General features: G+C 43.2%; 1 protein-coding gene across 1 annotated transcript in view; it reads left to right on the forward strand.

The window, feature by feature from the left end:
* Positions 1–359: 359 nt before the first annotated feature.
* PLPP2 (phospholipid phosphatase 2) overlaps positions 360–24,758 on the forward strand; it is a 56,279-nt gene continuing 31,880 nt past the window's right edge. The window contains exon 1 of the mRNA XM_087703311.1: positions 360–526. Coding sequence (XP_087559437.1) covers positions 475–526 — 52 coding nt within the window. The 5' untranslated portion in view covers positions 360–474. The remainder of the gene's footprint in view (positions 527–24,758) is intronic.

The raw sequence follows: 24,758 nt of genomic DNA on the forward strand, positions 1-24,758 counted from the left end.
CCTAAGCAGGGGGTTGGACTAGAAGACCTCCAAGGTCCCTTCCAACTCAGTTATTCCATTCTACTCTATTCCTCCTCCTTGAAATCCCTCGTCACTCTTGACGTGCTCAGGAACCCCGGTTCCTCAAGCGCCTTCCGCCCGCTGCTCCGTCCCAACAGGTGGGGCAGGTTGTCAGCTGATCCCAAGTTGCGTGTCGCAAGAGCGAGGCACTCTGCACATGCTTGGAGCGCGTCCCGCGGGAGCGGCTTAAGTCCGGCCCTGCGCCTCGCCCCGAAGGAGAGAAGCTAGAAAAGCGAAGCGAGGGCGGTGCTTTCCGCCCCGGCCGATCTCACCCACCCGGCCGGCTCCGCCTCTCGGCTTCCTCCCCTCCGAAAGCTGCAGCGGCGGCGGCGGCGGCGGCGCTGGGGCTCGTTTTTCGGCCGGCTCCTTGCGCGATGTGAGCCTCTGGATCGCAGAAGCGGCGGGCGCAGCGCGATGGAGCGCACCAAGCTGTTCGTGGCGCTGGATGTGCTGTGCCTGGTGGTCGGTAAGGAGCCCCCCCCTCCCTCTCTCCACGCGGGACCAGAGAGAGGAGCCCCACTTTCTCACGCCCGACCCCCCCCCCGGCTCCTCAATCCGGACCCTCCCCGAATGCCTTTGTTTTGGGGGGGGGAAAGGGGGTCCAGAGCTCCCCTTCCTTGTTTTGCATCTCCCCTCCAAAAGACGAGTCATTGGTTGATTGGTTGATTGATTGTCTGTTGATTAACCGAATGATTGATTGGCTGATTGATTGATTGGCTGGCTGATTGATTGATGGGCTGATTGACTGGTTTCCATCCGAGTCCCTTTAGTAATCATTTCTCCTGCTTTTATCTTTTGCCGTTTTTTGTTATGTAGGGGTGGAAAAAGTTTTACTCCGTTCTTCTGCTCCCCTTAAAGTTGTTCTAAGCACTTCCTTTCTTTCCTTTCCTTTCCTTCCTTCCTTTCTTCCTTCCTTTCCTCCTTCCTTTCCTTTCTTTCCTTCCCTCCTTCCTTCCCTTCCTTTCTTTCCTCCTTCCTTCCTCTCTTTCCTTTCCTTCTTCCTTCCCTTCCTTTCTTTCCTTTCCTCCTTCCTTCTCTTCCTTTCTTTCCTTTCCTCCTTCCTTCCCTTCCTTTCTTTCCTCCTTCCTTCCTCTCTTTCCTTCTTCCTTCCCTTCCTTTCCTCCTTTCTTTCCTTTCCTCCTTCCTTCCCTCCTTCCTTTCCTTTCCTCCTTCCTTCCTCTCTTTCCTTTCCTTCTTCCTTCCCTTCCTTCCTTTCTTTCCTTTCCTCCTTCCTTCCCTTCCTTTCTTTCCTTTCCTCCTTCCTTTCCTTCCTTTCTTTCCTCCTTCCTTCCTCTCTTTCCTTTCCTTCTTCCTTCCCTTCCTTCCTTTCTTTCCTTTCCTCCTTCCTTCTCTTCCTTTCTTTCCTTTCCTCCTTCCTTCCCTTCCTTTCTTTCCTCCTTCCTTCCTCTCTTTCCTTTCCTTCTTCCTTCCCTTCCTTCCTTTCTTTCCTTTCCTCCTTCCTTCCCTTCCTTTCTTTCCTCCTTCCTTCCTCTCTTTCCTTTCCTTCTTCCTTCCCTTCCTTTCTTTCCTTTCCTCCTTCCTTCCCTTCCTTCCTTTCCTCCTTCCTTCCTTTCCTTCCTTTCCTTTCCTCCTTCCTTCCTATCTTCCTTCCTCTCTTACCTTTCCTCCTTTCTTCCTTTCCTTTCTTTCCTTTCCTCCTTCCTTTCTTCCTTCCTTCCTCTCTTTCCTTTCCTCCTTCCTTCCTCTCTTTCCTTCCCTCCTTCCTTTCCTTCCTTTCTTTCCTTTCCTCCTTCCTCCCTCTCTTTCCTTCCTTCCTTCCTTCCTTCCTTCCTTCCTTCGACTTTTTCCTGGGGGTTGTTTGGGGAGCCCCGCAGAATTGGAAAGCTTTCTTCCTGGTAAATGTGCTTCACCCCCCCCCTCCCCTATCTCTTTGGTCCCTGTTTGCATTCCTGGGGAAGGAAAACTCCTGGGACCCTTCTAAGAAACTCATACTTTACCAATTTGCTGTGGAGCCTTATTCGTCATTTCTTATATTGCTGCCGCCTCTTTTATTGAGACCAGCTGGGGCCTGGGAGGGTGGGAGGGGGGGGATGCTCCCCCCTTGCATCCCTGCTCTTCTGCTTCGAAGGCTGCTCACCTCTCCCTTTCTAACAAAATGAAATCCCTCCGCCCCCTCCAAGGGCTGCATTCACAGGACACGCTTAACCTGCTTTCCCAAAAACGAACCCCTTCTCTGACTTCACACAGAACCCAAAGGGCTGGTTTGTGGGACATGCAGAATTGGCAGCCTGGATCAAGACTTAACTAGCTTAGTGCCATTGTGCAAACGCGAGGGCTGTTGTCTTTTGTGGGGAAGGGATTGTGTGTGGGGTGTGTGTGTGTGTCTGCCAGGCAGAGGGAAAGATCTGAACTCGGCGCTGAACTGTAGACATTTGGAAAAAAAAGTTGTGGTGTTTATATCTACCTTAGGAACTTTAAGATGGGTGGACTGCAACTCCCAGAATTCCCCAGCCAGCATGGCTGGCTGGGGAATTCTGGGAGTTGAAGTCCACCCATCTTAAAGTTCCCCAAGATTGGGGGGAAAAACCCACCATTTTGGTTCTTTCAAGAAATAGCCAGCACAGCTTTGGAGTCCAACCGGCTTAATCATAATGGTTTAATCATAATCGTGGTTTAGCCAAAGTTGACTTTACTGCATTTGCAGCCCCCCCCCCCCAAAAAAAAAAAACAGACTTTCTGCCTCTAAGCTGGCTGTTTGAAATATTATGCATGATCTGAACTCCATATACAACATTTCAACATTCAAGCAGAGTTATTTGGATTTTGGCTTGTTCCAGAAACCTTTGCCAAATGTGCACTGTTTATAAACCACAATTGGGCCAGCTATGGCTTGGTCACATGAAGCCAGCTGTTGCTTCGGTCTTTAAAAGTCCCCAATTTTTTTCCCTTCGTGCTCAGAACGACATATCACATTTCAAGGATCGGTTGTAAGTCCCTTCTTCCTTCAGCAACGTTTTAATTTTGGACAGTCGCTGAACGAATGGTCGTAACTTGAGGACTGCCTCAAGTTACAACATTTACATGTAGTGACTGTTGGAGGTTATAACGGCACTGGGGAAAAATGTGACTTATAAACCTTTTTCACACTTACAACCAATTGTGGCATCTCTACAGTCATGTAATCAAAATTCAGACAAGTGACTCATATTTATGACGGTTCCAGCATCCCAGAGTCATGTCCCTTTTGCGACCACCTAAAGCAAAGTCAATGGGAAGCGAGATTCACTTAACAACGATATTGCTAACAGCTGCAGTGATTCACTTAACTGTAGCAAGAAAGGTAGTAAAACAAATGGGGCAAAACTCACTTAACGACGCTCTTCCTTAACAACAGAAAATTTGGGCCCAATTGTGGTCATAAATAGAGGATTATATGTACGTATTATAAAAACAAGAATTGGCGTTGGTCATTTCATTGTGTTTTGTCTTAACAGGAATATTTTGGAAGATTTTCAAACATGGCAACCTTTAAGTCAGTTTTAATGTCCCCGTTGTGATGGGTATTGTAACGCAAAGAATAACTACTTTTACAGGTGGTGCTCAGTGAATGACCACAATTGAGCTTCAAATTTTTATTGCTAAGCGGACAGATGTTAAGTGAATTGTGCCTCATTTTACCACTTTTTTGCCAGCGAATCACTGGAGTTGTTAAGTGAATCCCATGGTTGTTAAGTGAATCTGGCTTCCCCCATTGACTTTGCTTAGCAATAGCAATAGCAGTTAGACTTATATACCGCTTCATAGGGCTTTCAGCCCTCTCTAAGCGGTTTACAGAGTCAGCATATTGCCCCCAACAACAATCCAGGTCCTCATTTTACCCACCTCAGAAGGATGGAAGGCTGAGTCAACCCTGAGCCAGTGAGATTTGAACCACCGAACTGCAGCTAGCACTCAGCTGAAGTGGCCTGCAGTTCTGCACTCTAACCACTGTGCCACCTTATTGGAAACTGGCTGGGAAAGGTTACAGATGGTCATCATGTGATTCGGGAACAGTCACAAGTACATGCCAGTTGCCAAGCATCTAAATTTTAATTATATGACCCACAGTTGTAAGCGTGAAAAATGGTCATAAATCGTTTTTTTTTCAGTGCTGCGATAACTTGCAACCATCACTCAATGAATGGTTGTAAATCAAGGACTACCTGTACCCAATTTGGAGTAATTTACCAAAGATTTGGGAAAGCAACTGTGTTAGAATTATTTTATGGGATGATTTTAGCCAGAACAAGAGGGTTATTGTGACAGATATGGGTGAGGTTTTGAACCTGAATTGCTTTGGGGTGCACATCCAGAATTTTCAATGTGTAACTTTTTGTGGTTCTGATTTGGCGTGCATCATTTTCAGGGGGAGTTTGTTGTATTGTGTTGGGAGAATGCACTGAGGGAGCTCAACCAATCTCATTGTACATATGTTGTGCACTGACAAATAAATTATTATTATTATTGTTATTATCCTACACTCCAAACTTAGCAAAATCCTTAGAGATCTGAACTGGGACAGAGTGAGCCCAGATATGGAGAAAATTAGGCCCACTATTAACCAAGCATTACTTTGAATCCACAGATGTTGAGGTCAAAAAAGTCAAGATGGCAGCCACAAACCATGCCACTGCAGGCCTGCCCCCTTTGTTGGCTGGAGAGCATCTTCACTTTTTTTTATCCTCTCTAGATAACACACACACACACACCCAGGTGGTACCCAAATTCTGGAAATGACTTCTTAAAAAAGACACGAAATACATTTATTTATTTTTTTAAGTCATGCATTTAGTTCAGAATGCTAGCTCCAATTTCTTCTTAATTTGGAATGTTTTGCCCCGACTGTTTCTAAACAGACTGTCCTCCGCTGAGATGTGAATGCAGTTAGTCTTGATATAAAATAGCCCGGATATAAATGGGGAGGGGGGATTTCCTAATCAATATATGAGTCGGAAGGCCAACATCTTCTTAAGTGGGGTTCTGTTGACATAATGGCCCATTGAGAGACAATTGCATTTGTCTCTAGAGCAGTGTTTCTCAACTTTGGCAACTTGAAGATGTCCAGACTTCAACTCCCAGAATTCCCCAGCCAGCATGCTAGTGTTGAGGACAGTGTTTCTCAACCTTGACAACTTGAAGATGTCCTGACTTCATGCTGGCTGGGGAATTCTGGGAGTTGAAGTCCGGACATCTTCAAGTTGCCAAGGTTGAGAAACACTGCTCTAGAGATTTAAATTCCTTTTCTTGAGCATTTTGCCCCCCCTTCTCTTCAGTACTTGTCGCAGTGAGTTCCAGATGTCCCAATTATGCATTGGTGTGAAGGTTCAACATCTGTTTGTTCTGTAGGATGAAACTAGGCAGTTCAGACAAACACATATGGAAGAACACTGGAGGTTTTTAAGAAGATGTTGGATAACCATTTGTCTGAAGTGGTATAGGGTTTCCTGCCTAAGCAGGGGGTTGGACTAGAAGACCTCCAAGGTCCCTTCCAACTCTGTTATTCTTCATTTGGAAGGTGATGATCTGATAGAATGAGACAGGCACATCCTGTGTGCTAAGATAGGATTTTACATTTTTCCTGAATGAAGACTGAAAACTAATAGATAGGGAGGGAGGGTGGGAGAGGAGGGGGAGAGGAAGGAAAAGAGGAGGGGGAGGAAGGAGGGAAGGAAAAAGGAAGAGAAGGAAGGAAAAGGTGAGAGGGAGGGAAGGAGGAAGGAAGAAAGGAAAAGGAGAGGGATAGAGGGAGGAGGGACAGAGGGGAAAAGGGAGGAAAGGAAGGAAAAGGGAGGGAGAGGGAGGGAGGGAAGAAGGAAAGAGAGGGAGGGGAGGAAGGAAAGAAAAGAGGGAAGAAGGAAAAGGCAGAGGAAGGGAGGAAGGAAGAGAAGGAAGGAAAAGGTGGGAGAGAGGGAAGAAAGGAGGAGGAAGGAAGGGAAAGAGAGGGAGAGGGAGGGAAGAAGAAAAGAGAGGGAGGGGAGGAAGGAAAGAAAAGAGGGACGGAGGAAAAGAGGGACGGAGGGAGAAAGGGAAGAAGGAATTGGCTGGTGAATTCTGGGAGTTGAAGTCCACACATCTTAAAGTTGCTGAGGGAGAAAGACATTAGTAATGTCATCTATATTTGCTGGAATTGTCTGAGGACCCCCAACGTTATCCTCGGGGGCCTCAAAAAAGGCAGAATGTCAGTGGCCACTATGTGACAGAAGCCCAATTGCCTTTATATGTGCTTGTGCAAAGCCGCGAGCCTGGGATTATGCGGTTGAAGCCGCCATCTTTGTTTACCATCCCTGCAGAGATGCTACTGGGCATGGCAGGGGTCTTAGCTAAGCTGGGCAGAGATGATGATCTGATGCTGTTGAATTGGTGGTTTGGTCCCTAACAAGTGTCAAACATTAACCCTAATCCTAACCGTGTAGAACACAGGGAGTCCTCGATTAGCGATCATTCAAAATCACAACGGCATTAAAACAACTGACTTATGATCATTTTTCACACTTACGACCCTTGGTGACGTGATCAAAATTCGGGTGTTTGGAAACCGGTTCCTATTTATGACAGTCGCATTGTCCCGGGGGGTCATATGGTCCCGTTTTGTGACCTTCTGACAAATAAAGTCAGTGGGGAAGACTGATTCACTTAAGAACCACGTTAACAACAGCTGCGGTGATTCACTTAACAACCGTGGCAAGAAAGGTGGTAAAATGAGGCAAATTCAATTAACAAATGTTTTACTTACCAACAGAAATGTTGGGCTCCATTGTGGTCGTAAGTCGAGGACTGCCTGTAAATGTCGGAATGGGGGCAGTGGTCAGGGGTTCTAATCCTGTCTCAAACCATTTAGGGGTGAAATAGAGTTCCCACTTTTATCTTCACACACACACACACACACCCCAAACGATACAAATGTCAGATAAAACGTGAAAAATGAAGGATCATTGCTTTTCTCCTCTCCATAATGAGCCTGCTCATTATGGTCATAAAGCTAGACAGTAACAGGACTGACCTGATTTTACAATGTTTTTAGGGCCATTTCATTTTAATGTCTGCTGATTAGTGTACATTTAAAGTGACAATAAAGTTCCATTCCATATTCTATTATATTCTATTCCTTATTCCAATCCAGTCTATATTCCGTTCTATTCTATTCTTATTCCAGTCCAGTCTATATTCCATTCCATTCTACTCTATTCTATTCTTATTCCTTATTTCAGTCCAGTCTATATTCCATTCCATTCTATTCTATTCCTTATTCCAGTCCAGTCTATATTCCTTTCTATTCTATTCTATTCCATTCTATTCTTATTCCAGTCCAGTCTATATTCCATTCCATTCCATTCTATTCCTTATTCCAGTCCAGTCTATATTCCTTTCTATTCTATTCCATTCCATTCTATTCTTATTCCAGTCCAGTCTATATTCCATTCCATTCTATTCCTTATTCCTTATTCCAGTCCAATCTATATTCCATTCTATTCCATTCCATTCTATTCTTATTCCAGTCCAGTCTATATTCCATTCCATTCCATTCTATTCTATTCCTTATTCCTTATAGAATATTTCATTCTATTCCATTCCATTCTACTCTATTCTATTTTATTCTTATTCCTTATTCCAGTCCAGTCTATATTCCATTCCATTCCATTCTATTCTATTCTTTATTCCTTATAGAATATTTCATTCTATTCCATTCCATTCTACTCTATTCTATTTTATTCTTATTCCTTATTCCAGTCCAGTCTGTATTCCATTCCATTCTACTCTATTCCATTCCCTTCTATTCTATACTTAGCCCTTAGTCCAGTCCAGTCTATATTCCATTCTATATTCTATTCCATTCCATTCCGTTCCCTATTCCATTCTATCTTCTATTCTAAATGAACTGTTGTAAGTGTAGGACTACCTGTATTGATAGAGGTGAGATGAGAGCTTGCCTGCAGAAGTTGTGGATGCTCCATCACTGGAGGCTTTCAGGCAGAGGCTGGACAATTATTTGTCTGAAATAGTTATAGGTCTCCTTGCCTGAGCACTGGGTTGGACTAGAGGACCTCCAAGGTCCCTTCCAACTCTTAATTATCCTACGTTCTATGGAGAACTTGGCTTTTCAGAAAACCGTGTTTGACTATGGCCATAAAAAGAGAGGAGAGCCACAGCTACACAGGCCTCACCTGGCAGTTATAAAAGGCAAATTTCCACGCCCTTCTGGTGGGTGCCAGCCGATGAGTCATCTCAACATAGCTGTTTGGACTCAGCGGGGAGGGAAAAAATTCAAAACTTGGGACCAACAAATCGGGCGTAGGATCCAATTTTTCGAACTTCCTCAAAAGCATTCCTCTCCCCCTTTAAAATAGGACTGCATAAAAGAAATGCAAAAATATTTTGCCCCTTCCTATGCCACCATTGCTATCAACTTGGCCACAAAGCGTCAGAGTGCTTGGCTTCCAGCCCCAAGGCCGCAAACGTGCGCGCCAACTGCCACGGCGGTAAAGAGAAGGCCCCCAGATGCCACCGGAAAAGAGTCATCTGGGGCCAACAACCTCTGGAAGAGGATCCCCAACCTAAGGTGACGAAGGGTCCTACCAAGGGGGAGGCCTCGGGGGAGGATGACCCAATGGTGAATGCACCCATCCGCCCCTTCGCCTTCCAAGTCGAGGAAACGTGAAATTAAAATACGCGCTTTGGCAAATGCAGATTTCCTTTTTTTCCTTTGTGTGCTTTTAATTGCACACATTGTTTTCAGCTTCCCAGAGACGGTGGCTTTGGGGACTTTAGATCTGCATCTTTGCCCTGTAGCACGAGAACAAGGAAATTAATAGGTGAACCGACGCTAACCATAACTTCTTTTTTTTTTTCTTTTTTTTTTGCAAATTTGCATGTTGGCGCTTGTCGGTCAGATTGCGTTAGGTAGTGTAAACCTGGCCTAGCTTTTTCCAGAACGTTTGTTGATTTGGTTACAATACTCCCCCCCACCTTCCCCAATCTTCTATCCTGCAGGATTTTTTTGGGGGGGGGGGTGGTGGAATTGCCAGCGTTGAATGGCACATATTGGAATTAAATTTGCGTTTCCCACACATCTGGAACTGCACAACTAAGTTTTCTAAGTTACTTTTAACCAGAGGCAGGAAAGAGAGAGAAGTTGTGGGCGGGGGAGGAAAAACTACATATATATGTGTGTGTGTGTTTGTGTGTGTGTGTTTTCTAAGGTTTTCGCGGGTGTTAGTATGTAGGTCTCTAGTTATTCGGGTTTTCTCCCGCGTAGAATTGGAGATGTATATATATATATATATATATATTTAGTGTCACAACCCCTGGTAAGCCCCAATTATGGGAGGAAGCTAACTGCTTCCATTATCAGCACAAATAAAACACACACACACACACACGTATGTATGTATGTATGTATGTATGTATGTATGTATATATGTATATATGTATATATGTATATATGTATATATGTATATATGTATATATGTATATATGTATATATGTATATATGTATATATGTATATATGTATATATGTATATATGTATATATGTATATATGTAAATAAATAGAAATATATATATAGTCTCCCTTTATTTATTTATCAGCACAGATACAACACAAATGTAACAAAGGCAACAGTAAAAATATTGGGTTTCTGTCTGGATGGTCTCTTGTGATGAGCCGATAGACAGAGAATGGAAGCAGTAAGCTTCCTCCCAAATTTTGCATACCAGGGGTTGTGACACTAAATAAATACATACATACATACATACATATATACATACACACATACATACATACATACATTTAGATTTACAACCCCCGGTATGCCCAAATATGGGAGGAAGATCACTACTTCCATTCTCTGTCCTTTGGCTCGTCACAAGAGACCATCCAAACAGAAACCCAAAATTTTTACTGTTGCCTTTTTGTTACATTTTGTTGTATTTGTGCTGATAAATAAATAAAGGGAGACTAGTATAGATCTATTTCAAGCTATTTAGCTCTCATCAGCTAGCCATACCCTTACTGGGATTCAAAATAAAAACACAAATATAACAAAGGCAACAGTAAAAATATTGGGTTTCTGTCGTGATGGACTCTTGTGACGAGCCGATGGACAGAGAATGGAAGCAGTTAGCTTCCTCCCATAATTGGGGCATACCAGGGGTTGTGACACTATATATATATATATATATATATATATATATATATATATATATATATATATATATATATATATATATATATATATATATATATATATATATATATATATATATATATATATATGTGTGTTTTTATTTGTGCTGATAAATAAATAAAGGAAGACTAGTATAGATCTATTTCAAGCTATTTAGCTCTCATCAGCTAGCCATATCCTTACTGGGATTCGAACCTGTGCTCTATTGCCTTCCCAGGCAGGGAGTTAACCATTTGAGCTACAGAGAACGACTCCTTTTATCAGCCAGCCAGGGTGGGAGGTATATACTTAAAGTCACAACCCCTGGTATGCCCAAGAGTGGGAGGAAGGTCACACTTCCACTCTCTGTCATTAGGCTCGTCACAAGAGTCCATCCAGACAGAAACCCAATATTTTTACTGTTGCCTTTGTTATATTTGTGTTTTTATTTGTGCTGATAAATAAATAAAGGAAGACTAGTATAGATCTATTTCAAGCTATTTAGCTCTCATCAGCTAGCCATATCCTTACTGGGATTCGAACCTGTGCTCTATTGCCTTCCCAGGCAGGGAGTTAACCATTTGAGCTACAGAGAACGACTCCTTTTATCAGCCAGCCAGGGTGGGAGGTATATACTTAAAGTCACAACCCCTGGTATGCCCAAGTGTGGGAGGAAGGTCACACTTCCACTCTCTGTCATTAGGCTCGTCACAAGAGTCCATCCAGACAGAAACCCAATATTTTTACTGTTGCCTTTGTTATATTTGTGTTTTTATTTGTGCTGATAAATAAATAAAGGAAGACTAGTATAGATCTATTTCAAGCTATTTAGCTCTCATCAGCTAGCCATATCCTTACTGGGATTCGAACCTGTGCTCTATTGCCTTCCCAGGCAGGGAGTTAACCATTTGAGCTACAGAGAACGACTCCTTTTATCAGCCAGCCAGGGTGGGAGGTATATACTTAAAGTCACAACCCCTGGTATGCCCAAGTGTGGGAGGAAGGTCACACTTCCACTCTCTGTCATTAGGCTCGTCACAAGAGTCCATCCAGACAGAAACCCAATATTTTTACTGTTGCCTTTGTTATATTTGTGTTTTTATTTGTGCTGATAAATAAATAAAGGAAGACTAGTATAGATCTATTTCAAGCTATTTAGCTCTCATCAGCTAGCCATATCCTTACTGGGATTCGAACCTGTGCTCTATTGCCTTCCCAGGCAGGGAGTTAACCATTTGAGCTACAGAGAACGACTCCTTTTATCAGCCAGCCAGGGTGGGAGGTATATACTTAAAGTCACAACCCCTGGTATGCCCAAGTGTGGGAGGAAGGTCACACTTCCACTCTCTGTCATTAGGCTCGTCACAAGAGTCCATCCAGACAGAAACCCAATATTTTTACTGTTGCCTTTGTTATATTTGTGTTTTTATTTGTGCTGATAAATAAATAAAGGAAGACTAGTATAGATCTATTTCAAGCTATTTAGCTCTCATCAGCTAGCCATATCCTTACTGGGATTCGAACCTGTGCTCTATTGCCTTCCCAGGCAGGGAGTTAACCATTTGAGCTACAGAGAACGACTCCTTTTATCAGCCAGCCAGGGTGGGAGGTATATACTTAAAGTCACAACCCCTGGTATGCCCAAGTGTGGGAGGAAGGTCACACTTCCACTCTCTGTCATTAGGCTCGTCACAAGAGTCCATCCAGACAGAAACCCAATATTTTTACTGTTGCCTTTGTTATATTTGTGTTTTTATTTGTGCTGATAAATAAATAAAGGAAGACTAGTATAGATCTATTTCAAGCTATTTAGCTCTCATCAGCTAGCCATATCCTTACTGGGATTCGAACCTGTGCTCTATTGCCTTCCCAGGCAGGGAGTTAACCATTTGAGCTACAGAGAACGACTCCTTTTATCAGCCAGCCAGGGTGGGAGGTATATACTTAAAGTCACAACCCCTGGTATGCCCAAGTGTGGGAGGAAGGTCACACTTCCACTCTCTGTCATTAGGCTCGTCACAAGAGTCCATCCAGACAGAAACCCAATATTTTTACTGTTGCCTTTGTTATATTTGTGTTTTTATTTGTGCTGATAAATAAATAAAGGAAGACTAGTATAGATCTATTTCAAGCTATTTAGCTCTCATCAGCTAGCCATATCCTTACTGGGATTCGAACCTGTGCTCTATTGCCTTCCCAGGCAGGGAGTTAACCATTTGAGCTACAGAGAACGACTCCTTTTATCAGCCAGCCAGGGTGGGAGGTATATACTTAAAGTCACAACCCCTGGTATGCCCAAGTGTGGGAGGAAGGTCACACTTCCACTCTCTGTCATTAGGCTCGTCACAAGAGTCCATCCAGACAGAAACCCAATATTTTTACTGTTGCCTTTGTTATATTTGTGTTTTTATTTGTGCTGATAAATAAATAAAGGAAGACTAGTATAGATCTATTTCAAGCTATTTAGCTCTCATCAGCTAGCCATATCCTTACTGGGATTCGAACCTGTGCTCTATTGCCTTCCCAGGCAGGGAGTTAACCATTTGAGCTACAGAGAACGACTCCTTTTATCAGCCAGCCAGGGTGGGAGGTATATACTTAAAGTCACAACCCCTGGTATGCCCAAGTGTGGGAGGAAGGTCACACTTCCACTCTCTGTCATTAGGCTCGTCACAAGAGTCCATCCAGACAGAAACCCAATATTTTTACTGTTGCCTTTGTTATATTTGTGTTTTTATTTGTGCTGATAAATAAATAAAGGAAGACTAGTATAGATCTATTTCAAGCTATTTAGCTCTCATCAGCTAGCCATATCCTTACTGGGATTCGAACCTGTGCTCTATTGCCTTCCCAGGCAGGGAGTTAACCATTTGAGCTACAGAGAACGACTCCTTTTATCAGCCAGCCAGGGTGGGAGGTATATACTTAAAGTCACAACCCCTGGTATGCCCAAGTGTGGGGCATACTTGGGCATACCAGGGGTTGTGACTTTAAGTATATACCTCCCACCCTGGCTGGCTGATAAAAGGAGTCGTTCTCTGTAGCTCAAATGGTTAACTCCCTGCCTGGGAAGGCAATAGAGCACAGGTTCGAATCCCAGTAAGGATATGGCTAGCTGATGAGAGCTAAATAGCTTGAAATAGATCTATACTAGTCTTCCTTTATTTATTTATCAGCACAAATAAAAACACAAATATAACAAAGGCAACAGTAAAAATATTGGGTTTCTGTCTGGATGGACTCTTGTGACGAGCCTAATGACAGAGAGTGGAAGTGTGACCTTCCTCCCACTCTTGGGCATACCAGGGGTTGTGACTTTAAATATATATATATATATATATATATATATATATATATATATATATATATATATATATATATATATATATATATATATATATATATATATATATATATATATATATATATATATATATATATATATATATATATATATATATATATATATATATATATATATATTTTTCCATTTCCATTTCCATTTCCATTTCTATTTCTATTTCTATTTCTATATATGAAGGTTAAGAGTAGGAAAGTTTTCTAGAAAAGCAGTAAAGTACTAATACATACATAAGTATATGTTCAAAGAATGAGACATAGGTAAAAAAAACAGATTGGAAAATATAACAAGGAAAATTGCATATAAAATGGCAAATATAAAGTTAGAAGTGGGTTTTCTAGAATACTATCCTGAAAATGCACCAGACAGAAGAGGAAAATGGGCAACCACAACAATGGAAGAGGAAAGGAAGAGAGGAAGAGGAGAGGAGAGAAGAGGGGGAAGGAGAGGGAAAGAAGAAAGAGGAATGGAGAGGAAGACGGGGAGGGATAGGAAGAGGAGGAGAGAGGGTATGAAGGGGAAGAGGTAGAGAGAGGAGTAGGGGAGAGGAAGGGGAAGAAGAAAAGGGAAAGGAGAAGAAAGGAGAGAAGAGAGGGAGGGAGAAAAGGAAAGGAAATGAAAGTAGAGTGAAGGCAAAACAAAATAACTGTATGGGATGGTAAGCAAAGCAATCGCGATCATATATTTTATTTTTTTATATGGAAAAATGAATGTTTAAAAGTGTTAAAACGGGATAAGAATAAGAACTAAGAGACTGTATACTTGTAAATGTGTGTATCAGACTAAAAATAAAAAACTTTTTTTTAAAACGTAGGAAAGTTTTGACTCCGGAAGAGACCTTCTTCTATAAATACCTAGGGCTGTGCGTGGGCCCTTAAGGTAGAGTGCTCCAAAATTGGAAGGCTTTGAGGCGATCCGTTAAAAGAAGGGATGCACGATTGAAGTTGTCGTTCCTCTGCACAACTTACGTGCTTTATTTGGAAGCGGGGTTCGTCTGTATTTTGGGAGGAAGGTTGATGAGAAGGGAAGAAGATTAGCCATGCAGCCAGGGGCAAAAAGCTTTAATTTATTCCCCGTTTGACTGGTTAACGCGGAGGACAAAGGATTATGCCAGGAACTGAAGCTCTCATCCCAGGTCCAGGAAGTTTTCCGTTCGGTTCTCATCCAACTTTTGAGATTTTTGGCAGAATTTCTCGAATTCTGTGCCTAGACCCTGCAGAAGGAGGCCAAGCAGTTTTTCCACTCCTGCCACTGGCCAAACCAAGGCATTTTTTTTTAAGCAGGTAGTCCTCAACATACGACCACAATTGAGCCCCCAATTTCTTTTTGCCAAGTGAGAAATGTGTTAAGTGACTTTGGCCCCATTTTACGACTTTCCTCTCCGTGTCTCTTCAATGAATCGCTGCAGTTCTTCCATGAGGAACACGGTTGTTAAGTGAATCTGTTTTCCCCCATGGGCTTTGCTTGCCAGAAGGTCGTAAAAAGGGGGATCACATGACTCCGGGACACGGCAAGCGTCATAAACATGGGTCAGTGATCAAGCAGCCAAATGTAAACCACGTGGCTTTGGGGGGTGCTGCAACAGTTGTAAGTGTGAAAAAGGTCATAAGTGCGTCATAAGTCACATTTTTCAGTGCTGTTATAGCTTTGAACAGGTCACTAAATGAACTGTTGTATGTTGAGGACTCCATTGGTATTTGCCGTTTCATTGAATCGGCTGCTGACTCTGTTTTTGAGTCTCTTTAAATGCTATTCTGATTTTTAAGGGCTGAATATTGTTGATGGGAACTAATCCAGGAGAGAAGCAACTTGGAATTAAGGAGGCCCTTCCTAACAGTGGAGGACAATTAGCCAGTGGAACGACCTCCCACTGGAAGTTGTAAGGGCCTCCCATCACTGGAGATTTTTACAAAGAGACTGGACAACTATTTCTCTGAAATGGTATGCGGCCTCCTGCTTCAGCAGGGGGCTGGTCTAGAACAGTGTTTTTTAACCACTGTGCCGTGGCACACTAGTGTGCCGTGACATAGTGTAAGGTGTGCCGTGGGAAAAACACCCGCCTATAGTCAATATAGGCACAGAGTTAAAAAAATTTTAACATTTTCTAATGGTGGTGTGCCTTGTGATTTTTTTCATGAAAAAAGTGTGCCTTTGCACAAAAAAGGTTGAAAAACACTGGTCTAGAAGACCTCTAAGGTCCCTTCCAGCGCTATTCTGATTTATTGGTTGAACTCTAGCTTTGTTCTACACGCAATGTTTCTCAACCTTGGTGACTTTAAGTCCTGTGGACTTCAACTCCCAGAATCCCCCAGCCAGCATAACTATGCTGGCTGGGGGATTCTGGGAGTTGAAGTCCACAGGACTTAAAGTCACCAAGGTTGAGAAACACTGTTCTACAGTTTAGGTAATCCTCACCTTACAACCATTCATTTAGTGAACCGTTTGAAGTAACAGCGGCACAGCCATTTTTCACACTTAACAACCATTTGCCTGCGTAATCAAAATGTCGAAGGCTTGGCAGCCAGTTCGTATTTGCGACGGTGGGAGTCTTCCTGGGGTCACGTTGATCCCCTTTTGCAACCTTCTGGCAAGCCAAGTCCATGGGGGAGCCAAATTCACTTAACAACCATATCGCTAGCTTTAACAACTGCAGCCACTCACTTAACAACCGTGGGAAGAAATGTTGTAAAATGGAGCCAAACTCACTTCGCCACTGTATCACTCAGCAACGGAAAATATGGGAGTCATTTGGGGCCCCAAAGTCTCCCCCAAAAAGTGACCTCCTTTAACAACATAGAATAAATCTTCTCTTGAAGTATCACCAGAATGGCAAATCTAGACAGCATCCTAAAAAGCAGAGATATCATCACCCTGCCAACAAAAGTGCGTCTAGTCAAGGCTCTGGTTTCCCCAGTTGCAATGGATGGCTGTGAAGGTTGGACCATAAGGAAGGCCGAGCGCCAAAGAATGGAGGCCTTTGAACTCTGGTGCTGGAGAAGAAGACTCCTGCTCTGAGTCCCTTGGACTGCAAGGCCATCCAACTGGTCAGTCCTAGAGGAGATTAAACCTTGATTGCTCTTTAGAAGGCCAGATCCTGAAGAGGAAACTCAAGTACTTTGCCCACCTAATGAGATGGAAGGACTCCCTGGAGAAGAGCCTCATGCTGGGAATGATGGAGGGCAAAAGAAGAAGAAGGGAATGGCAGAGAATGAGGTGGCTGGATGGAGTCTCCGAAGCAGTCGGCGTGAGCTTAAAGGGACTCCAGAGGATGGTAGAGGACAGGAAGGCCTGGAGGAACATTGTCCAAGGGGTTGCGATGGGTCGGACATGACTTTGCAACTAACAACAAAAAAGCACCAGATAGATCTCTTTTCAAAATGATCCTTTCAGTCATGCAAATGTATTTTGAGTGGTTAATTATTTGTTGTTAGTTTTGAAGTTGTTTCCAACCCATTGCGACCCCATGGACAACGTCCCTCCAGGCCTTCCTGTCTTCTACCATCCTCGGGAGTCCATTTAAGCTCACGCCGACTGCTTCGGAGACTCCATCCATCCACCTCATTCTCTGCCGTCCCCTTCTTCTCCTTTTGCCCTCCATCGTTTCCAGCATGAGGCTCTTCTCCAGGGAGTCCTTCCTTCTCATCAGGTGGCCAAAGTACTTGAGTTTCCTCTTCAGGATTTAGGACCTTCTAAAGAGCAATCAGGGTTTAATCTCCTCTAGGACTGACCGGTTGGATGGCCTTGCAGTCCAAGGGACTCAGTGCAGGAGTCTTCTCCAGCACCTGCGAGTTAATATCATCCATTTAATTATCTCATCCTGTCTCTCTGGGCTGGTGACTCAGAAGGCACTGACCTTTGAGCCGTTGGGCCTTGGCAACCGACTCAGGAACATGGGTAGCAGAGCCCTGAGGTTTGATCCCTTCAGCCTGAGCACATTTTCATATGGGGAGTTTTCGACTTACAGCCACAATTGAGGCCAGGCTTTCTCTTGCTAAGCGAGAGAAATTGTTTAGTGAGCAAGGCCCGATTTTACAAACCGTTCGGCTGCTGTTTGCTAAGCGAAGCACTGCTGTTGTTAAGTGAATCACACAGACGTTAAGTGAAACTGGTGTCCTCCATTGCCTTTGCTTGTCAGAAGGTCGCCAAAGGGAATCCTGTGGCCCCGGGACGTCATTAATGTGAGTCAGTTGCCAAGTGCCCAAATTTTGAACATGTAAACTGATGCTGTGATGGTTATAAGAATGGGGACTGGTCATAAGTCACTTTTTCCAGGGCTGTCATGACTTCGAACGGTCGCTAAATGAATGGTGCTACATTGAGGACTACCTGTGCAGGTAGGCCTCGACTTACGACTGCAATTGGCCCATTTTATGACTTCCTTGCCACACTTCTTAAGTAAATCATTGCCGCTGTTAAGTTAGTGACGAAGTTGTTAAGTGAGTCTTGATTCCCTGTTGACTTTGCTTGTCGGACGGTCGCAAAAGGGAATCACATGACTCCAGGACACTCCAACCGTCATAAATATGAACCGCTTGGCAAGCATTTGAATTGTGTTCATGTGACCAAAGGGATGCTGCAACGGTCGTAAATGTGAAAAATAGTCCTACCTAAGTCACTTTTTGCAGTCCACGCGGTAACGTCGAACGGTCGCTAAACCAACTGTTGTAAGTCAAGGACTCCCTGTAATGCTTTTTTGCATTTGGATTTTATTTTGCCACCTCTCTGGGAAACAGGGAGTCCTCGACTTACAACAAATTCATTTAGTGACTGTTCAAAGTTACAGCAGCACTGAAAAAAGCTTCCTATGTAGATGTTTCAGTCTTACGACCATTGCGGCATCCCCAATGGTGATGTGATTTACGTTCAGATGCTTGGATAACTGACTCGCATTTATGACGGTTGCAGTATCCCAGGGGTCAACGTGACTCCCTTTTTGCGACCTCCTGACAAGCAAAGTCGATGGGGGAAGACTGATTCACTTAACAACCGTGTTACTAATTTAACCCACTGCACATGCATGCAGTGAAATGCGTGGCGAGAAAAGTCGTAAAACGGGGCCAGACTCACTGAACCAATTTCTCGCTGAGCAACATAGAATTGGGGGGGGGGAGTGTCCTCCATTGTTGTCGTAAGTTGAGGACTACCTGTAAGCCACCCTCCCCGTGGAAAAATCGGTCCTCAATTTTGCAGGCGTGAGCTTTGGAGAGAAAAATTCCAGTCGAAAACCCTGCGTGCGGAGTTGTGGGTCGAAGCTGGCCAGGATTGGGGTGTGGCGTGTTTATAGGCTGCAGAAAATGCCATTGAAGAGTCTCTTGTAGGCACTTGATGGAGCCGCTTTGGAATGGAGAAATTCCACCTGGATTGAGCAACCTTTTTTTTCCTTCTTGTCAGTCATCAGGTGACGATTATTTCGTTTTGTTTTGAAGTTGGTGAAAGTTGTCTCGCTTTCTAGATTTCTCCAAGCACCGATTCTTGAGAGGAGAATAGCAATAGCAATAGCAGTTAGACTTATATACCGCTTCATAGGGCTTTCAGCCCTCTCTAAGCGGTTTACAGAGTCAGCATATCGCCCCCAACAACAATCCGGGTCCTCATTTCACCCACCTCGGAAAGATGGAAGGCTGAGTCAACCTTGAGCCGGTGAGATTAGAACCGCTGAACTGCAGATAAAAGTCAGCTGAAGTGGCCTGCAGTACTGCACCCTAACCACTGCGCCACCTCGGTCATTAATATGAGTCAGTTGCCAAGCGTCTGAATTTCGACCGCGGGGATGTGGCAGCGGTCGTAAGTGTGAAAAACGGTCCAAAGTCACTTTTTATCAGTGCCGTTGTAACCTTGAACGGTCATTAAATGAACTGTTGTAAGTCAAGGACTGCCTGTATTCTAATCAATGAATTGGTCTCCTGGATTGGCAGCCGGAATTGCTCCAGGGCAGCACTGATTTAGCAAACCAGGTTTAAGTAATTGATCATAGCTTAACCAAGGTTCAGCCTTGTGTCTGCTTTTGAAATGTTGATAGATAGATGATAGGTAGGTAGGTTGGTACAGGTAGGTAGGTAGGTAGGTAGGTAGAGATGGATGGATGGATGGATGGATGGATAGAGATAGATAGATAGATAGATAGATAGATAGATGATAGATAGATAGATAGATAGATAGATAGATAGATAGATAGATAGATAGATAGATAGATAGATAGATGATAGATAGATAGATAGACAGACAGACAGACAGACAGATAGATGATATAGATAGATGATATAGATAGATGATATAGATAGATAGATAGATAGATAGATAGATAGATAGATAGATAGATAGATAGATAGATAGATGATAGATGATAGATAGATGATATAGATAGATGATAGATATATAGAGATAGATAGATAGATAGATAGATAGATAGATAGATAGATGATATAGATAGATGATAGATAGATAGAGATAGATAGATAGATAGATAGATAGATAGATAGATAGATGATATAGATAGATGATAGATATATAGAGATAGATAGATAGATAGATAGATAGATAGATAGATAGATAGATAGATAGATAGATAGATAGATAGATAGATAGATAGATGATAGATAGATAGATGATATAGATAGATAGATGATAGATAGATAGATAGATAGATAGATAGTCCTCAACTTACAACAGTTCATTTAGTGACTGTTTCAACGACACTGAAAATAGTGAGTTATGGCCATTTTTCCCAGTAACAGCTTTTGTAGCATCCACATGATCAGAATTCAGATACTTGGCAACTGGCTCATATTTATGACGGTCACAGTATCCCGGGGACACATGAGATCCCCTTTTTCAACCTTCTGACAAGCCAAGTTCCCATGGGGAAAACCCAGGAGGTTCGCTTAACAACCGGGTTACTGACTTTATCAACTGCATGGATTCACTTAACAACGGGGGCAGGAAAGGTCGTAGAAGTGGGGGGCCCAAACTCACTTCACAAATGCCTCACTTAGCCACAGAAATGCTGGGCTCCCTTGTGGCCGTAAGTCGAGGACTTCCTGTATATCAGCCGCTCTCCCTTTCTCTCTCTTTAGCCCCTCTTCGGTTTCTTTGAAGGAGATTGGATGAGTTATATTTGAATGAGAAAAAGTCAAATAAATCTTCCCCCGCTTTGAAAAGAAAGATCCCAACCTCTTAAAAGGCAGATCTGTAAAGCCACTCCGTAGCTTCTGATGTTGCAGCTGAATCATTTCTCAGCAGCGGAGAAAAATTGGTGGAAAAGGAGTCTTTATTGTAAGCAATTCCAGACCAATTTCGGCTGCCTCTTTGTCCAAGAGAGCTGGAGAGAGAGAAAAATAAATCAATAAAATACTGCGCTTGCCATGCCTCAGACATAATGTAAGTGGCACGTACAATTAATGTGTTATTGATAGAAGGGAATATGTGTAGCTCTGGGTTGGAAAAACGGGGTCCTAGATACTCTCTGAGTTGGGCTGTTTTCTTGCAGACATTTGGTGACCCAGCTAGGGAACCTCATCAATGCTAGAAGGGGTGTGTGTTGTGTGGGTGTGTTCCAACATAACCCTGGAATGCCTCAAACAATTTCAACCAAACTTGGTACACAGATGACTTAATCTCTGGAAACAAATCCTGTGAGGGTAAGACACCCCTAACACCCCTCAGAGGGTGTGCTTTGTTAAGATACAGCCTGTTGTGCCTTACAATGGCTTCTACTGGACTGCCGTAAAATGGCTTCTACTGTACAGCACAGTGGAGTCGCCATGATAACGGCTTCACAGTCCTCTACAAGGGGGCTCCCTCTGGTAAGGGGGGAAAATCCAACATTAGAAATTAAGTTTGGTCCGGACATTCCCCCCCCACTATAAATAAATACCCGGGCAACTCCGGGTTATCAGCTAGTGTGAAATAATACATAGAAGGGAGTGGGGTTTGTAGAGTGGAAGAGGAAAACGATTGTAGGATCCTTAATGCTCTCTGGCCTTGGTTGTTGTTTTGAAGACGTTTCATGACCCAAATGTCAGCGTTCCAAGTATCATGTGGAATTAAATCAGAGTCCAAGGCAAAACGATCCTTAAAGTTCCAATTTACTAAAGCAGACATCTTAGCACTTCTGTGTTAATCCCAATACTGGAAATGACATCAGAATCCCACCCAGTTGAAAGTTCATGATCTTGTCCCCACACCCACAAATCCATCACATGGTCCAATCTTCTTCTTCCACGCTGGCATCTACACCCAGCTGTTTCCGGTCAGGTGCAAAGATGTGGAGACAAAAGATGACCTTGGGCTTCTAGTAAAGAATGACAACAACACATTCCACAATCCTACTCCTTTCTATTCCCCCTCCCATCAACTATACTAATGAAACAGTATAATGAAATAAGAGAAAGTGTGGGAGGGCAAAATTCTAAAAGGAATATTATTGCAGGCCTGACGCCAACCTCATCAGTGCTGGAAGGGAGCCAGGGAGGAGGAGGACTGTTAGATTCTTGGTGCTTTTTGTGTTCGGTTGCTTTCTTGCAGACATTTCATAACCCAGCTAGGTAACCTCATCAGTGCTAGGAGACATGTGTATGTGAAATAATACATTCCGTTATTTAATTCCATTATTTAAACCCTTAAGAGTTATCGAGGAAGAGAATGCTGAAAGAGAGGTTACATCAAGGGGTATGATTTTTCCAGGGGTGGGTTTCTCGCCTCATTCCAACCGGTTCGGTTGGAACGGGGCCGGCGGCGTCCTCGTGCACGCGCGCGGTGCACGCATGCGTACTAGCGTCTGTGCGATGCTCCAGCTGCTCCTGGAGGATCGCGCAGGCGCTTTATGCGTCCTGCGCATGCGTGGAAGCGCAGAACTCGTCAAAACTGGGTAAGGAGCGCGGGCAGGCGGGTGAACCCTTCGCTGTTCCCAGAAGTTACTTACTTCCGGGTTCGCCAACCAACCGGTTTGTGGGGACCGCCGCTAACCGGTTGAAACCCACCCCTGGATTTTTCCCCAAACTTTACAAAAGGGAGTAACATGAAGACATTATTGGGTTCGTGACAGGGGGTGGGATGCTGCCGGTTTTACTACCGGTTTGCAACCCGCGCACAACATGTACACAACGCGTGCTATGCGCACTTGTGCTGTTCAATGTAAATTGCTCTTCGCGCATGCGCAGAGCAATTTACAATGAACTGCGCAAACACAGTCACTAAAATCCAAAATGGCGGCGGCCCAGCGGCAGCAAAGGAACCAGTTCGGGGGGGTGTTAGGCCTGGGTCGTTGCCGGTTCTGGGACCCAGGCCTGATTTCCACCACCGGTTCGGCCGAACTGGCACCAACCCATCTCTGCTTCATGAGATATCAGTTCATGAAATAAATGGTGGCATTGCAAGAAGCTCATTTCAACAACAAGGAGACAAAAGAAAAAAGATGAACATACTGGTTTTGGGGGAGATGCTCCGTATTAAAATGTATGAACAAAAACTGGGTTTTTTCCCCCTCTTTCTCTGCACTTTCCTTCTTTCTTTGCTCCTGCCCTTTTTCCCTTTCTTGATTTAGCATCCAGCTCGTATTTTAAAGCTGCTTCCTGTCTCTTTGCCTTTGCCTTTAATGCATCAAATTGATTGAACCTTTCTTTGCACAGCTGGAGATGCCCAGAATGGTAACTCATCCTGGTTACCATAAATAGCCTTTTTAGAGCCTCTTTCGCTATAAGCATCCTTGGATTCTTTTTCTTTCTTTCTTTCTTTCTTTCTTTCTTTCTTTCTTTCTTTCTTTCTTTCCTTCCTTCCTTCCTTCCTTCCTTCCTTCCTTCCTGCCAGCCTGCTTTCTTTCTTTCTTTCCTTCCTTCTTTCTTTCCATCTTTCTTTTTGTTCACTCATTTCTTTTTATATTTTTTCTTTAATTTCTTTTTCTATTTCTTTTTTCTATTTCTCTGTTTTCCTTTGTTTCTTTTTCTGTCTCTCTATTTCTTTTACTTTATTTCTTTTTCCTGTTTTTCTTTTTTCCTTTCTTGCGCTCTTTCTTTTTCTATTCCTCTCCCTATTTCTTTCTTTTCCCTTTTTCCTTTCCCGTTTTCTCACTGTCTCCTTTTCTCCTTTTTCTTCTTCTTTTTCCTGTCTTTTATTCTTTCTCTCTCTCTTTACCTCTTCGTTTCTTTCTCTGTGTTTCTTTTTCTGTTTTTCTTTTTTCCCCTTTCTTTCTCACGCTCTTTTATCTCTCCCTTTCCTTTCTTTTTATATTTCTCTCCCTATTTCTTTCTTTTCCCTTTTTCCTCACTTCCCGTTCTCTCGTTTTGTCTCCTTTTTCTTCTTTTTCCTGTCTTTTATTCTCTCTCTCTCTCTCTTTCCCTCTTTCTTTCTTTTTCTATTTTTCTTTCCCCCCTTCTTTCTCACGCTCTTTCTTTTGCCTCTCCCACTTTCCTTTCTTTTTCTATTTCTCTCCCTATTTCTTTCTTTTTCTTGTTTCCCTTCCCTTTCTCTCCCTTTCTGTCTCCTTTCCTCCTTTTTCTTCCTTTTCCCTGTCTTTTATTCTTTCTCTCTCTCTTTCCGTCTCTGTTTCTCTTTGTTTCTATTTCCATTTCTTTCTTTCTTTTTTCTTTCTTCCCCACCCCTTTCACGCACATAAACAATCCAATTTTGACCTGCTCCGCCCAGGGGGAAAAAATGGAAAGAGCCAACAGCCTTGTTTCCAAAATAGTGGTTTCCGTCTCCGTAATTTTAAGAGTGTCCTTTAAAAAGAGCACCAAGGTTTTAATTTTCAGCAATGGCCACCTCCGTTGCAGATTTGTCCTGGACTCCTCACTCTTCTGCCACCTAAAATTGGGTGCAATCAGAGGTGAAGGGTGACGTTGCAGTGTTTTGGTTTAGGCCCACATCTGGAACATCTTATTTTTAGCCGGGAGAACAGATTAGTACACCAAGGAGAGCTTAAAATGGCCCAGTAACTTAGAATTTCCTTTTGTTTTCCTGTGTGCGATGTGTACGCAGACTCTAAATATAAGTCCACATTTTAGGAAAGAGGCATCTATTTTGGAATCACCTGCAAGGCAGAGCAAATCACAGAGGTTCTCTGTGGGAGAGAGAGAAATTATAAATATCTTTTGTGGTAGTCCTCGACTTAACAACAGTTCGTTTAGTGACTGTTTAAAATTACAGCAGCACTGGGAAAAAGGACTTCGGATCATTTTTCA

This window comes from Thamnophis sirtalis, unplaced genomic scaffold (genome assembly GCF_051295495.1).
Source record: "Thamnophis sirtalis isolate CommonGarterSnake01/CBP01778 unplaced genomic scaffold, rThaSir2_p1.2 scaffold_1, whole genome shotgun sequence".
Taxonomy (NCBI): domain Eukaryota; kingdom Metazoa; phylum Chordata; class Lepidosauria; order Squamata; family Natricidae; genus Thamnophis; species Thamnophis sirtalis.